The 17,454-nt window shown below is 42.7% G+C and overlaps 1 protein-coding gene across 1 annotated transcript in view; it reads right to left on the bottom strand.

Moving 5' to 3' along the window:
* Nucleotides 1-17,454, bottom strand: part of KDM3B (lysine demethylase 3B) — a 65,529-nt gene that overhangs the window by 11,493 nt on the left and 36,582 nt on the right. Inside the window, 4 exon segments of the mRNA XM_048487352.1 lie at nucleotides 465-731; nucleotides 2,582-2,838; nucleotides 4,865-5,147; nucleotides 12,008-12,135. Of these exon segments, the coding sequence (XP_048343309.1) occupies nucleotides 465-731; nucleotides 2,582-2,838; nucleotides 4,865-5,147; nucleotides 12,008-12,135 (935 nt within the window).

Genomic DNA, 17,454 nt, shown 5'->3' on the forward strand with positions numbered 1-17,454 from the left:
AAGAGAAAAATGGTGTTCCTCCATGGGAGTTACAAAGGCTGGCTGTCTCCCATTTTCTAGCTTAAATTCATAACCTTGAAAGTTAGAATCGTAAGAGCTGAACGTTGTGCTTGTGAAATGCAACTTTTTCTCCTTGCCTTGTATTCCCCAAACTGCAGCTAACTGGACCCTTGAGAACAATGAGGAGGACAGAAGTCTTCAGTGGAGGAGGGAAACGAACAGAAATCTTGTGCAAGTTGCTGCTCAATGTGGAAGGGAAAAAAAATCAGAACCCAACATTTACTGTTTTATCTTAAGTGAACACTGGGAGTTTCAGTATAATCAGTTATACTTCCAATACAGTTTCCTAACACTTGTAACACATGTATCACATGTATGAATATGTCACTTGTACAAAGTAGCTAGCTGACTTTAAATATTGCCACAAAAATCCAGAATATGATCAGGTTAACATTTTGATTTACCTGGCCCTGCTTCCAGCATTCCCTGAAGATCTTCCAGTTGTTTTTGTTGCTGGGGTCATGAAGACACAGGAGCCTTCCGTCGCAGAGCCAAGAATGTGAAGTGTGTGGGTCCAGGACATTTAATCCCATTACCATTTCTTTCACTTCCTTCTGAGTGTCAGGCAAATTGCTTGTTCGTTTAGTAGCATCAGACACCTTCTTGTTTTCCACCACTGAAGCAATGATATGATCAAGGAAGTTGGGCAAACTGGCTTTGCTCTTGGTAGCCTAGAAGATAAAAATCCACAGAACAGTCAAAGCTTGAATGCCAAGAACTGTAAACACAGAAAACATATTTTTTGCCAGATTCTCCTTCACTGCAGGAGCCTCTAATCCAGTGATGGCAAACCTTTTAGAGACCGAGTGCCAGGGGTGGAGCAAGGGGAAACTGTGCCTGGGGCATGCGTGCACCCTGCACCACTGCCACGCCCCTGCCCTGCCCTGGAACACCCCCAGAATACCATGAAACATCGCTGCCACGCTCCCAGAACGCCCTTGCCACGCCCTTGCAGGGGCACATGCTCAGTGAGTCGCTCACCCCTCGCCCCCTTGGCGCTATACCACTGCCGAGTGCCCAAATTGGGGCGGCAGCGCACGTGCCCACAAAGAGGGCTCTGAGTGCCACCTCTGGCACGTGTGCCATAGGTTCACCACCACTGCTCTAATCTGTTCCTCCAGATTAGAGTACCCCTGCTCTTAACCACTATGCCACTGCTGCACATAGCATGGTATAACAAGAAATAGGAGAATTAAATCATGGACAAAATTCAGCATACTGCAGACAACAGCCTTATCTACAGCTGTTCTACACAAGAAAGCTTTGAAATACTCAGTCCCTACTACTTAACAATGAATACATCAATACTACTGTGTGCCAAGCTCCTAAGTCTACAATTTTATATCTTTAAAAAAGATGAAAATATCATTCTACTATTTCATGGCAATTACACTATTTGGATTCAGTTTCTCTTTCCCCATTGCTTCAGCATTTTATGGGGTTTTTTTTTTGTTTTCATTTGCTATGGCATCTAATTCCCAGGGTAGATTAAAACTTCTTTTTTATACTGATGAAGGAATCCACCTTTACCACATTTGAGAATACAAAATGTGAAAAGGGAGCCAATGAATGTTAAGAAAAAAAAATCATATTTCCCAGTTCCAGCTTAAGCCAAGCTGCTCGCAGCAAGATCAAACTACAGTGAACTTTCATGCTGCTAGAAGATGCAATTAGGAGCTTATGTGCCACTTTATGGAACAGGGTAGTTCAGAAATCTAATTTTAAAAAAATCTTCCTAGGGCTGATGAAAGGGAAGACTCTTAAAATTCTTACTCTTATACATGAACCCATCTTTACCATTACTTGACATGTGTTAGGTACTTCAGTAACCCTCCTGCCTTCTGACAGGTGATTAAGAAGAAAATATTTGTTATTCCATTTATTTGTACTGGAGAGTCTTGTTTATTAATTACTGCTTGCAGTTTCACTAGAAAAAAATGAGAAACCACTTCTTGTCAATTTTGCTCACTTCAAAACCACTACATTGGTTCCCATTTTATTTCTGAGTTCAATTCAAGGTGCTGGTGGCCTTTAAAGGCCTTCACAGCCTAGGGCTCAAATATCTTAAAAATCATCTCATCCCACATGTCCACAGGCCCCAATTACAGTGCTGCCACCTGCTGGTTCTTTCCTCACTTGGGATGGCCTTCTTGGTACCACAACCTGAGCTGTTTCCATTGCAGCCATTGCATTGTGGGATGGGCTCCCTGAAGAGGTGAGGGAAGCCTCCTTGTGAAAAATATTAACAAAATGCTGCAACACTTGTTTGCTTTTGCAGGCTCTTGATGAGGCATGAACAGCAGACATCTTTTTGGGGGTAGTGGTGGAGGTATTCAAGTTTTTATTTTGTTTTAACCTGCAATGTTTTAATAGCTATTTTCTAAGTCACCTTGAACCAAGAAAAAAAAATATAATACAAATATTTTAATTTATAAATAAAATTTCCCCTGTTCCCTGCAACAAATCAGACCACATCCAGAGAAATGGGCTGTTTAAGGAAATCGAGAAAAATATAACTTACTGTGGAAGCACCAGAAAATACAGGAGGAAAGGGGATCCCTGTATCGAGAGGTGTCTGAGGCAGCTTTCCAGGACCAGAATTAAGTAAATCACGAAGACTAGAACCTTCTGTTTTGTTGCTTGAGGCAATTGGACCCAGCAAGAGACTGTTAAAAAGCTTTGGAGTTAGAGGGGAGGCCTTTGCACTGGAGTTGAAGGAATCCAATCCAAAAGGTGACTGAGATTCTTTATTGAGCACTGACCTTAGTGATCCTGCATCTGTAAAGCAAAGGGGGGGGGGGGGACACTGTTAAAAATATATCACCATGACAGCACTTAAATAGTTATACAGAAAGGCTGTGAACCTATATTAATTAGATATTTTATATCAGTGGAGCACTTGTATTAAAGAAATGACTGTTACAAAACTTTAAGGGGAACAAATCACTACTGCTAGTTTGGCTTATCTGATCAGAATAGCAAGCTTGAGACAAAGAAGAAATATTTCAGGAGTAAGTCATATACATCTTTGATCTTTTTTTAAAAAAACGGCTATACTAACAAGCTGGGAAAGGAATGCATGAATGTCAAAGGACCACAGTCTTCTAGGACTTAGTTACACCCCAACTGCCATCACTCAAATTGATTGGGACTCAGGGTTTCCAAAATTCATAGCCAATTTCTACTGCACTCCCAGATACGATTCACTCACATGGCAGCTCACTGAACACATTAAGAAAAGACGGCCATAAGAATGTATCAATGTGCAGCTGTCATTTATTTATATTGTTGTATTTATAAACCGCCCTCCCCCGAAGGGCTCAGGGCGGTGAACAAACAATAGATAGAGCACAGTAAAATCCACAGTATCAAATATAAATAAACATTAAATGATGGCTCTATATTGTTAAAACCAACCCCATTAAAATTAAATGCAGCGTTCCAACATCAAATATATCGATGGCGTCCAATCATTAAATCCCCTTAGAGGAAGGAGGAGGGGAAAGGGCGGCAGGGTCCATAGATGACATCGGGGGGGGGGGGGGGCCATCAGAGGCCGGGCTCCCCAAAAGCCCGGTGGAACAGCTCCGTCTTGCAGGCCCTGCGGAAATCGTTAAGGTCCCGCAGGGCCCGCGTAGCTGGAGGTAGAGCGTTCCACCAGGCAGGGGCCAGAGCTGTAAAGGCTCTGGCCCGGGTGGAGGCCCGTCGCATCATTGAAGGGCCAGGGATCACCAGTAAATTGGCCTCTGCCGAACGCAGAAGCCGATTTGGGACATATGGGGCAAGGCGGTCCTGTAGGTACGGAGGTCCCAGGCCGCGCAAGGCCTTAAAGGTCAATACCAACACCTTGAAAATGATTCGGAATTCAACCGGTAACCGGTCATCAGATCAATTCTCACCTTCCACACAAGTGCCAAACCTGTTTAAATCTTACTTGTGGTTTTGAAAAGTGTTTAAACTACTGTAAAGCTACAGAATATGTTGTCAGTCTAACAGAGGCAAAAATGAGTTCGGCACCTCAGTGATATTCATGCATATCGCTACCAAATTTTCAACCAACCACCTCTCTTGACCCTTCACCTTGTCACCTAATATTACCAATTGTTAAATACATAAATATATATTGCAAACACACCTAAATTCAACCTAAATATGAGAAAAGTCAAGCATTGTTTTATTTTTGTTAAGTGCTGCAGCCTTTAAAAAATACTCTGAACTCTTCAGTCCCCAGGGATAACTAATCTCTTAGCAGGGCTGCAGGCAGTTTCACAGAGCAATTAGGGAAGCAATCATAATTCATCCTGGCATTTGAAGTGTACTAAAAAAAGAAATAGTATGCAAGAATCTATATTTGATAGATTACATTGGAAATCCAACTGCCTTCAAGGGTAATATTAAAGAGCTGTACTCTGTGTTAACTTTATGAAGAAATGCTTGGACAAGCTGCTTCACATAGCACCGTCTGTGTTTCCTCTAAGGACAAAATGGGCTGAACTGAGATGGCACATTCCGCCACAGTGGCAAATGGGGAAAAACAGCTAGAGAAAGAGGCTTTGCTTCACAATTGCTCTTTTGGATAGTGACATTCCATACTGACTAGGCTAGCTCCCCTTGTCACCTGAGCAAGAGCCAGGCAGAACTCCTAAGTGGCTTATGAAAACAGGAACAAAAACAGCAATGTGCCTTGACATGATAACCTACTGCTGGAAGACCCCTTGGTCTAATCCGCCTTCCATATCCTAAACCTCAAAGTACCTTTTCTCTCTGGCTTCTCGTAGGAATGTCAAACTTCCACGCAGCTTACCTTTTGTTTCCTCTTTTGCCTTTTGTGTTGCTAAATCTGCAAGCCAGTGCAATGCTGAAGAGGGAGTTGTTTCTGGACACAGTAATTTGTTAGGTTTTGTTTCACTAGTGCTGCTGGTTGCTGGAGCTTCCGACTTTGCAGGCTCAACAGTTTTGCCTTCCGTAGATTCGGGCTTAGGAACTTCATTTGTTTCTGGCTGCCCTCCCTCTGCTGTCCCCGTCCCACCAGAGAATGTGCTTTCAGTTCCAGAAGCTGATGCACCAGGGTTAATACTGGGTAGCTGCTGAAACCGTAACACATAAGAGCAGTTAAAACGTGGCTTTTCAAGCATTTTTTAAAAACAGCTACTTATTAGACCAATGAAAGGTTTAAAAGGAGGCATATGGTACCAATACTGATCATAACTAGGAGACAACCTAACAGCTGACAGGCAACACTGTTTCATTAGCTTCTTATACATAAAAATCTCAGAATCAGTCTGACAAATGAACCAACCAGTCAGATCCTTACTTAATCACAGTTACTGCTGTGTCTTTAACAATTTACAAATCTAGAAAGCTCCTGAGATTCTGTTCCTGGGAATCATCAGACCTTCAAGGACAGCACAGGAGGCAAAGTGGGAATGGGAACTTGCAAAAAATTACGGCCCCATTTCCCAAAGACTTAATTTGACAGGAAACATAAACATATTTATAAGTGTACTTAATACTTGCTCTTAACATTGATGTGACCATTAATATAAATCATACAAATGAACATATGACAACACAGCTGACAGAAAAATAGCAAAATCAATTATTATAGCACCCAAGTAACTGAGTAATTGTCCCTGCCATATAAATGAGAACAGCATCAGAATACACAAAAGAATTACAATTTTTGGCAAGGACAAAATAAGAAGGGGCCACATATGGCAGAGGGAAGGGCCTACTAATGAACAATGGAGGCAGGGAGACAGGGAGAGGAGCAATGAGGAATCAAGGAAAGTAAGAACATAAGAACATAAGAACAAGCCAGCTGGATCAGACCAAAGTCCATCTAGTCCAGCTCTCTGCTACTCGCAGTGGCCCACCAGGTGCCTTTGGGAGCTCACATGTAGGATGTGAACGCAATGGCCTTCAAGGCTGTTGCTCCCGAGCACCTGGTCTGTTAAGGCATTTGCAATCTCAGATCAAAGAGGATCAAGATTGGTAGCCATAAATCGACTTCTCCTCCATAAATCTGTCCAAGCCCCTTTTAAAGCTATCCAGGTTAGTGGTCATCACCACCTCCTGTGGCAGCATATTCCAAACACCAATCACACGTTGCGTGAAGAAGTGTTCCTTTTATTAGTCCTAATTCTTCCCCCCAGCATTTTCAATGAATGCCCCCTGGTTCTAGTATTGTGAGAAAGAGAGAAAAATTTCTTTCTGTCAACATTTTCTACCCCATGCATAATTTTATAGACTTCAATCATATCCCCCTTAAAAGGTTCCTCTCCAAACTAAAGAGTCCCAAACGCTGCAGCCTCTCCTCATAGGGAGGTGCTCCAGTTCCTCAATCATCCTTGTTGCCCTTCTCTGTACTTTTTTCTATCTCCTCAATATCCTTTTTGAGATGCGTGACCAGAACTGGACACAGTACTCCAAGTGCGGTCGCACCACTGCTTTATATAAGGGCATGACAATCTTTGCAGTTTTATTATCAATTCCTTTTCTAATGATCCCCAGCATAGAGTTTGCCTTTTTTCACAGCTACCATGCATTGAGTTGACATTCCCATGGAACTATCAACTAAGGCAGCTTAAATCCCTTTCCTGGTCTGTGACTGATAGCACTGACCCCTGTAAGCGTGTATGTGAAGTTTGGATTTTTTTGCCCCTGTGTGCATCACTTTACATTTTGCTGCTGAACTGCATTTGCCATTTCTGAGCCCACTCACCTAATTTTATCAAGGTCCGCTTGGAGCTCTTCGCAATCCTTTGTGGTTCTCACCACCCTACATAATTTGGTATCACCTGCAAACTTGGCCACCACGCTACCACCCCTACTTCCAGGTCATTTATGAATAGGTTAAAGAGCACTGGTCCCAAAGCGGATCCTTGGGGACACCACTCCCGACATCTCTCCATTGTGAGAACTTCCCATTTACACCCACTCTTTGTTTCCTGTTTCTCAACCAGTTTTTAATCCATAGGAGGACTTCCCCTCTTATTCCTTCATTGCTGAGTTTTCTCAACAGTCTCTGGTGAGGAACTTTTTCAAAAGCCTTTTGGAAATCCAAGTAGATAATGTCCACCGGTTCACCCCTGTCCACATGCCTGTTTACACCCTCAAAGAACTCTAGTAAGTTTGTAAGACAGGATTTGCCTCTGCAAAAGCCATGCTGACTCTTTCTCAGCAGGTCTTGCTTTTCTACATGTTTTATAATGTTATCTTTAATGATAGATTCTACTAATTTACCAGGAACAGATGTCAAACTGACTGGCCTGTAATTTCGGGTCCCCTAGATCCTTTCTTAAAGATTGGTGTGACATTGGCCATCTCTCCAGTCTTCAGGGATGGAGCCTGATTCCAGGGATAAGTTGCATATTAAAGTGAGAACATCAGCAATTTCATGCTTGAGCTCTTTAAGAACTCTTGGGTGAATGCAATCTGGGCCAGGGATTTGGTAACATTTAGTTTATCAATGGCTGCCAGAACTTCTTCCTTGTCTAACACTATCTTAGCTAGTTCCTCGGATTCGGCCTCCTAAGAAGCTTGGTTCAGGTGCAGGAATGTTCCTCACCTCCTCTTGGGTGAAGACAGATGCAAAGAATTCATTCAGCTTCTCTGCAATCTCCCTGCCATCTTTTAGCACACCCTTTGTTCCTTTGTCATCTAACGGGCCTACCGCTTCGCCTTTGCTGGCTTCCTGCTTTTGATGTACTTGAAGAAGAACTGTTTGTTGCTGGTGCTTGATGTTCGCAGCCATCTAGTTCTCTCATAATCCTTTTTTTGCCTCCTTACAGCTAACTTGCTTCTCTTTTGCCACCATTTGTGTTCCTCTCACTTCTTTCATCAGCCAAACTGGACTTCCATTTTCTAAAAGACATTTCGCTCTGTTTCCTCGCTCTCGCATTGTTAACCATGGTGGCTTTCTTTTGGAATGGTGCTGCCTTTTCTAACCTGTGGAACACATTCCAGCTGAGCATTACTGTGTTTAATACCTTATCCAAAAGCATCCTGGACAGTTTTGACTCTCTTGATTTTCCCTTTCAGCTTCCCATGCGCACTATCCCCCCTCATCTTTGAGAAATTTCCTTTCTGAAGGCGAATGTAACTACATTAGTAGTTGCCACTTGTTAAGCATGTTGAGATACTGAATCTGACAGCATTGTGGTAAGCTGTTCTCGGCTCAACAACACTGACTTCCTGCACCAGGTCCTGGGTCCCACATAGAATTAGATCTAGGATCACCTCTCCCTGGTTGGTTCCACAACCATCTGCTCTAAGCCCACAGTCATTTAGCCTATCCAGGAATGCTCTCTCCTTACTATGACCTGAACATGCATTTTTCCAGTTTATGTGGGGATAGTTAAAATCACCCATTACCACTACATTTTTGCTTTTGATGGTCTCTCTAATTTCTTTTTCCATCTTAGAATCCTCTTGTGCGCTTTGGTCAGGGGGACGATAATATATTCCTAATATTAAACTATCCTTCACCCCCTGGTATTGATATCCACAGTGATTCTGTAGGGGAATCAGCGCCCCTTGCATTGTCTATTTTATGTGACACTATGCTCCCTTTGACGTAGAGGGCAACCCCACCCTCAATACGGCCTGTCCTATCCTTCCTGTAGAGCCTGTAACCTGGGATAACAGCATCCCACTGGTTCTCCTCATTCCACCATGTCTCTGTAATGCCCACTATATCAAAGTCCTCCTTCAAAACTCTGTACTCTAGCTCCCCCATTTTAGGTCTAATGCTTCTACTATTAGCATAGAGACACCTGTATACCAATCTCTGTCCTTAACCTGGGATTGATGTGCTTTACCTTCAAGTCTTTTTGTAGAACCGCTATCCCTTGTCACATGCACATTGCTATGTTCCTCGCTTGTATGTGGTTGATTTAGAAAACCTCCCTCTCTGCCTGCATCCCCATAGATACTGTATTCGAACGAAATCACCTCAGCTCCTGTCGGCTTTCCCCAGTGATCAGTTTAAAAGCTGTTCTGCCACCTTTTTTTAATGTTGAGCCAGCAGCCTGGTTCCTCTTTGGTTAAGATGAAGCCCGCGTCCCGTTTGTACAGGCCTACCTTGTCCCAAAAGGTTCCCCAGTTCCTGACAAATCTGAAACCCTCTGCCTTACACCACCTTCTCATCCACGATTGTTGAGACCCTGTATCTCAGCTTGCCTGGCTAAGCCCTCTTGGCGATGGAGCGGGTAGCATTTCTGAGAATGCCACCTTGGAGGTCCTGGACTTCAACCTGTTTCCTAGCAGCCTAAATTTAGCTTCCAGAACCTCCGGCTAAGCATTTCCCAATGTCGTTGGTGCCAATGTGGACCACAACTGCTGACTCCACCCCAGCACTGTCTAAAAGCCTATCTAGACGGCATTGACATCCGCTAACCGGCACCAGGCAGGCAAGTCACCATCACGGTCATCAGCATTCTCACAAACCCAACTCTCTACATTTCTAATGATCGAATCACCCACTACAAGGAGCCCCCACACACTCCCGAGGGGTATCCTCAGTCTTGAGAGGATAGCTGATCACCAGTTAAGGAAGGGATCCCATCTAAGGGGAGCATCTTCCACCACCTCAGACTGGCACCCTCCATCCCCAAGGCCTTCATTCTCCATGACATCTGAAGAGATGTCACCTTGGGATGGGACCCGCTGTTAGGTCCCTGAAAGCCCTCGCCTGTCACCCTCTCTGCCTCTTTTCAGCTTCTCCAGGTCTGCCACCTTGGCTTTAAGAGAACGCCTGCGTTCCTTGAGTGCCAGGAGCTCATTGCAGCGAGGGCACACCCATGACTTCTGTCCTAGTGGCAGATAGTCATACATGTGACACTCAGTGCAAAACACTGGAAAGCCCCCATCCCCCTGCTGGCTTTCTGCCTTCATATCTGATTTGTTTAGATATGTAAATATTAAGCTTTTAGTCACTGCCCCCCCTGGAGCTATCTGCACGTACTATCTGTCAAATATGTCCTTCTTAATTTAAAAAAACAAAAAAAATTAAATTAAAATTGCGCGCCCCGCTGGTTCCAGAGACTGAACTAAAGCCCCACCTTTAAGGACAAAAGCCCCACCTCTCAGGACAAAGAGGAACAAGAGATGAACTCTGTTAACCCCTGTTAAGCCCCACCTTCCAGATTCAGCAGCCTTGCAAGGAGAAAAAGAGATAACCCCTGTTAAAATACACTGTTTTAAAAGCTGTGGCTTTGAGAAAAGCCCTCCAAAATGAACACCAGCAGGTCACTCTGCTCTTCCTGGCCAAGTCTCTTCTGCTGCTACTCCTCTCTGCTGGTTCCAGAGACTGAACTAAAGCCCCACCTTTAAGGACAAAAGCCCCACCTCTCAGGACAAAGAGGAACAAGAGATGAACTCTGTTAGCCCCTGTTAAGCCCCACCTTCCAGATTCAGCAGCCTTGCAAGGAGAAAAAGAGATAACCCCTGTTAAAATACACTGTTTTAAAAGCTGTGGCTTTGAGAAAAGCCCTCCAAAATGAACACCAGCAGGCCACTCTGCTCTTCCTGGCCAAGTCTCTTCTGCTGCTACTCCTCTCTGCTGGTAAATAAAAGTAATTTATGTTTCTCTTATTCCACTGATCCAAGCTAAGCAAAAGAAAGAGAAAGATGACATTTTGCTTGAGTCATCATCGCTCAGTGGCGTTGCACCAATGGGGCAGGGGTGTGACGCCCCCGGCGAGCGCCGCAGCACAAGCATGGCCAGGGGCGTTCCTGGGGCAGGCGCCACCGCAGCAAGGGCCCAGGGTGCACACGTGCCCTGGGCGCAGTTTCCCCTTGCTCCGCCCCTGTCAACACTGCACCTCCATTCCATCACCCTGCCCACCGGTCCTGTGGCAGATTTTGCTGTGGCAGGTTTTGCTCTCCATTTCTACAGAGGAGATTCAGAACAAATGGCAGGTTCCTTCAGGAAGGGGCATCCTTGCGATGATTCTGTATGCATAGGACACCTCTACAGTTTTACCCCAATATCAAGTGTGTTCTTATCCAAACTGTGAGGGAGGAACAGAATTTAATGAAAAGGATTTTGTTCCCATGTATAAATTGCCAGCTCTACAACATGAGAAGAATCAACAAAAATAAAGGAATTAAACTGAGGGGGGATATGATTGAAGTCTATAAAATTATACATGGGGTAGAGAATGTTGACAGAGAGAAATTTTTCTCTCTTTCTCACAATACTAGAACCAGGGGGCATTCATTGAAAATGCTGGGGGGAAGAATTAGGACTAATAAAAGGAAACACTTCTTCACGCAACGTGTGATTGGTGTTTGGAATATGCTGCCACAGGAGGTGGTGATGGCCACTAACCTGGATAGCTTTAAAAGGGGCTTGGACAGATTTATGGAAGAGAAGTCAATCTATGGCTACCAATCTTGATCCTCCTTGATCTCAGATTGCAAATGCCTTAGCAGACCAGGTGCTCAGGAGCAGCAGCAGCAGCAGCAGGCCATTGCTTTCACATCCTGCGTGGCTGGTGGGCCACTGCGAGTAGCAGAATGCTGGACTAGATGGACTCTGGTCTGATCCAGCAGGCTAGTTCTTATGTTCTTATGTTCTTAAACATAACCTCCAGTTGGGATGCAAGGTTTGAGGAATTAAACTCCTGTAATTTAATATATGGGATAAGATGCCCAGAATTCAGGAGTACTATCCTCCTGGTAAGCACACTGGCAGATGACTTCTTAAAATTCAACACAAATACAAAAAGGCATAGCTAATCAATAAATGCAATACTCTTGCCTTACTATCCTGAAGGTAATTAATCAGATTACACAAAGCAATTACTACACAACAAATAACTATTACTATATACATAGAATCCTCATAGTTCCCTTAAAGCCACCCACCTGGGCAACAATGCACTTTGTGAACAAGTTTTACCAGGACCACAAATGAATATTCCTAGGCAAATGTACATACCTGTGAAATTCCATTAGTGACAGCAGGTCGCAATACAGATTTGTTTTGCCGGTTAATACATGGACAGTTCGCTTTAATTCCCCATTTCCCACGTGCTGCATGGACCATGTCTCCAATATTATATAGTGCTGGAAAGTTAGAAATTTTGGTTATCAAATTCCATAATAAAATCTGAAAGCTTTAAAACACAAATAATTAGGGCTGAGTCCTGTGAATCAGGGCCATCTTAATGTAGGAGCAGTTGTCAGGGAGGGCCTAAGGACCCAATGCTAATCTATTATGTTGGCAATGAGTGTCGGCTTAATAAATACTATACTAAACTATAAATATTTGTTATTGGAAAATGCATATATAGCATGTGCTTTATTAAAGACAATGAACAATATTAATTTTTATAACAAGTGGACATTGTTTTAGTGTCTGATTTAGTATCATGGCACCTCGGTCCTCCCTCCGATACATGTATGTTGGTATGCACATATCTCTCTTCACATGAAGACATGTAAGCATAAATGTTAACATCAACTCACTTGAAAGTTAATAGCAATGATATTGGTTATATTTAGATGCCATTAGTTATTAGAGATTGAATCTGAGATTCATTAGGAACACTTGTAGAGTAAGCAAGTAGTGAGATTATTCAAGATTATGAATGTATGCGACCATCTACATTTTATTATTCCTGTAGTGGTGGTATTGCATGGGGCCCCAGTACTGACTGCTTTTGCCCAGAAGCCTATAATGCTACTAAGATGGCCCTCGGTGGAATACCTTTTTTGTTAATGAGCTCCACAGCCAGCTACCTTGAGGAAACATCTGCATCCACAATGCAAAGTCTCTAGTCTTCCCGACGGACATGTACTGTCCAGAGCATTGCCAGAGTATATGCGTTTTGCAGATCACAGCAGGAAGACCCATGATGGCTGCCTTAATGTTAGAAGCATTGAAAGATCATAGTGAGACTGAAGCTGCATGAAATTACATTTCATTTCCTTTAAAAGTATTCAAAGCCGGCAGAACAAAAGAGATAATTGAGTATGAGACAGCATATGAAAAAGTGAACTCCAAAGTATCACCTGAAATGCTTAGGAATTGTCCTGTGTTGGCATGAGATTTTCTGGTTCATGTAGGTTGCCATTTGCCACACTTCAAGCCATGAAAACCTCCTTCATCACCAATTTCCTCTGTCTCCCAGAAAGTTGAAAGAACCAGAACTTTCACCTTCTAAAACACTTATTCACATATCGCACTGTTACAGTGACTTTTCAGGATTAATATAAATACAAAATGTCATCGACCCTTGGTTGGAGGTGGTACAATTTTTAATGACAAACTTTGCATAAAATCTGGTATTGGTGGTCAGCTTCAAACACAATGTGCTCCAGTAGTGCAATCCTAGTACTGAGAATTATTCCACACTTTCCATACTTGAAAAGTGCTCCTCTCAACCTTTAAATGAAATTATGCATCTTCAGGCATTTTTTGGTTCCTCCGATTCCTCTCATGAACAGATGGTCCAGTCTTCATGGCTGACAATCATTTGTATCAGCATATCTGCCATTTTTCACCAAACTTTCCATGTGCTCATAACAGATGGGAATGCCCTACTCCAAACACCAACAATACACGTTCACTTTCCTCTTGACTGAGAAGGAATAGGGCATTGGAATATTCTTGACCAGCCACAAACCTGGCTCCTCAAGTGAAAGACTTCTATTTTATATTTCTAGCACTTAAATGACCTATGACCAGTAAGAAGGGAAACCCATAATTATCGGTGATGAAAGAACAGTTCAAGTAATGTAAAACTATATGAATAAAGTATTTGTTTTACTTCAGGGGACCTCAGCTCACTGATTCTCATGGTTCCACCATCCAACACCTTTTCTGGTGCCTTTACCAAGAATGGCTTGACATGGGCAGAGTCAGATCAGACTGTGGAGCTTCCCAGCAAGACTTCGATTGGCTACTGGAGATTTGAATTAGTTTTGCAGATTTTTTTTAAAATGTTGCTTTGGTAGCAGCTGGCCAACAGCCATAATAATGACATGAAAGTAAGTAGTGACTGCCTCTTATGGCTGTCATTTTGTGGCCAAATGTCCATTTAAAGGCTGTAGTGAGAATTCCAATGGTACCTGCACGAAAGGATGGGAATCCCTGCTGTACTAGATCAGATAATTAGATCTTCTGGTGTTCTGGGTGGAAGTTACTTCTCACAGGACTGTCTTCCCAGACACTTTCAAGGTTGAAAAACCCCTTCCTATAACGCAAGAAACAAAAGTCAATAACCAGATGGGAGACCCATGTAATTGCTAAACCTGGATCCTCTTCATTCCTGATTAATGCCTCTAAAACTATGTCACTAGACCATTTTTTAAGCATTGCAACTTTGACAGAAAAATCACTTACTTCCGTGGTGGAGGTTTTCCTGGAGGACGGTAACAGTCCAGACACACCCCAAAGCCACATTTGCTGAACAAACCCAAAGAATATTGAACATTGTTGTGTCACAAACATTGTCACACCTCTCTCACCAGAGAACAGCTCTTTTCCAAAGCCACTTTCTACAAAACAGAAGAGAAACTAGATATATGCTATACTGTAAGTTGATTATATATGATTTTTCAGGCGCAAACTCATTTAAATTTAGGAACCCGGTCTGTCTGGATGACAATGGAGACTAGTTTGAGAATGAGATGAAAAATGAAATACATATACCATAGCTCCAGGAGACCTGTTGAAGGGGAGGAGCTCTTCCAGTGGTGTAAGAACATGCTTTGCAAGCAGAAGGTCCCAGGTTCAATACCTGGCATCTCAGGAAGAAAATGCTGTGGAAAAATCTCTCTCCCTGTAACTCAAGAGAACTGCTGCCATCACAACAGATTATATGTTGTTAGGTAGACCAAGGGTCTGAGTTAACATATGCTATATTCAAAATGGCCAAGGAAAATAGAGCAAATGATTCCAGAAATTAAATCCAGTAGTCTAGACTAAGCTATTCCTTCAGTAATAATTCCATACACACATAGAGGGTTTAAAGAACAGCAGCTTACGGTGTGGTTCAACCATCATCATTGCTTCCTTCTCAGACATAACCAACTGACAAAACTAGGATTAACATTGGCCAGGATAGTATTTGAGAATCTCGGAGATCAATGCCACCTGCAGGCTGGAAGCAGATGGGATCCACAAGCTCATTGACATCTGGGATCACCTCTGCTGGGGATTCAGGAACTCCTCCTCCACTAAAATGGCCCTATACCCTTTAGAGGCAAAATATCAAGGTCAAATGAAACAGAGAGAGAGAAGAGAAAGTTCATTGTACCTATCATCGACCTGGTATTATATCTTCATCACAATGCAGAACAGAGGGTTCAGTGAAAAGCTATCACTCTGAAATTAGCATCATTGATCTATATAGGTTTCTGAAGACATAATAGGTAAAAGAAACCAACAGGAGAGCTTAAACACTTAATTAGAAAACTAGACATGAGATTGACGGCGTAAAGCTAACTGAGCATACCACAGAATGCGACAATAACCACTGGAATAGGAGTTCACTCAAATAGAAAGGATGTATTGGCATTGATACAGCTCATATACAAGTTTGAGCGGACCAGTGCCTTAAGCTTGTAGGATCCTCATGCTCCCCAAGAATAACATGCTTAACTGAGTTAGCTTCACTTATATATACTGCTGATACATTAATTAAGCCTATAGGCTAGTACAGTCAAAGGTCACATGACCTCATCTCCTCCATAGCTGATGCAATCACATGCTTAGTCATTCCCTTCAGCTGAAGCACCACTAAAACAGGTGACTTCAGAATTAGTCCTTCAAGCAGAATCCATTAAAAGACAATCAAAGGGTTTTGCCAATGCAGAACCTGTTATCACCCTTCAAAAGCTCCTGAGCACCCCTTCCCAGAATGCTTGGCAAGTCCTCACATCACATTTTGTTTATCTTACCATTCCTTGCTCTCCTCAATATCAGAGTATATGCCTCCAGGTTTCCATAACATGGCTGACTTGTTCAGAGATGCATCAGTTATGCACCCCAACAACTCTCTAGCCTTCTTTCATGTTTTATAGAGGTTAATTGCTTGGTCAGGATGTCCATGCCTTATTGTCATCTGTGAAGGTAAGGAAGCTTGCCTCTATGAGTCTCAATTTGGAACTATCATCTGTCATGATGTTTTGAATAAAACCACCGCCGCGCGTTGGATAGCGGATGGCAGATGTAACAGGGGCATTACGGCTTTACGAGACTGGTGAACACAACTTTGAGAGTCATTGAATAATATGCTTGGTTTTTTTGGAACATTGAGGACCTAGGGTCTTTAGCTAATTCCGATTTAAACTGCATGTCTAAAGCACAACTATTCACAGCACGTGGGTATGCCAGCCTCACAGCTGCTTTTGTGCTACTAGTTTTTTTCTTAAATGATATATATAAAATGTTTAAGTGGGTTATCGCATACCAGCGGGCGGGATGGTATTGTTCTCTTCATTAAATAAAACTGCTATATCCAGCAATGTTGGTAGTTTGTGAAGGATCTGGACACGAAGTAAACCTGGCTTTGAACGTAGTTGCATATATGGAATTTCAACGCTTTTACTGGTCCGGGTCTGTTTCGTTGGTTGTCGTATGCGTTTGCTGAATGCGTTGACAGCATGTGAAATATCTGGTCTGCTAATGGAAAGCAATATACTGCAAGACCGATTACACTTCTGCTGAGACCGGAGATCATGCATTCTTGTGTCCTGTCTAGTTCTTGGAAACCTTTCTACCATGGGTGTTTGCTTGCTGAGTGGAAGTTAACCATTTGTGTTCTCTCCAAGAGCTCTTTTATTTTACCCTCTTGGTGCAGTAATAAAGCCCTCAGCCCGGTTTTGTACAAATTCCATACTTAGGTAGAAACCTTATTTGTTTTACACCTGTAACCAGGTTGGTGGTCTCATATATATCTCCTCATCCCACCTCTTTTGCATCTCAGATAGGCGGTTACAATTGGCCATCTGGATTCTTGGAGACATACCCTTTGTTCAGCAATAGCCAAACACACAACCTGATGGATTCATACTCTAGCTGTAGCAGCATAGGTTTTCAGTAAAGATCCTCAGGAAAATTTTGTTTTATGAAACCTCTAGCTACTAATCTGGCTTTAAAAGCGTTTCACCATTCAAGCTAAAAGCTTTCTTTATAGACCCATCTGGAGTTAAACAGAGTTCTTTCCTTTTGGCATATCAGCCTCCCAGTGAAAACTTCATCTAGATTAGCATTAAAGATTTGAACTCTGAGTTCATAGCTCTCAAACCATAAGCTTTTTTTGCTCAACTTCATCCCTGTGCAAAACCTCTTGATAATTGTTTGGTTCAGACCATTCATCGCCAGTATTTGTTTGTAAAACATTCACCGCTCCATTCTCTGTTTTTCATTTTGTGTTG

The sequence above is a fragment of the Sphaerodactylus townsendi genome, linkage group LG03 (assembly GCF_021028975.2).
Source record: "Sphaerodactylus townsendi isolate TG3544 linkage group LG03, MPM_Stown_v2.3, whole genome shotgun sequence".
Lineage (NCBI taxonomy): Eukaryota > Metazoa > Chordata > Lepidosauria > Squamata > Sphaerodactylidae > Sphaerodactylus > Sphaerodactylus townsendi.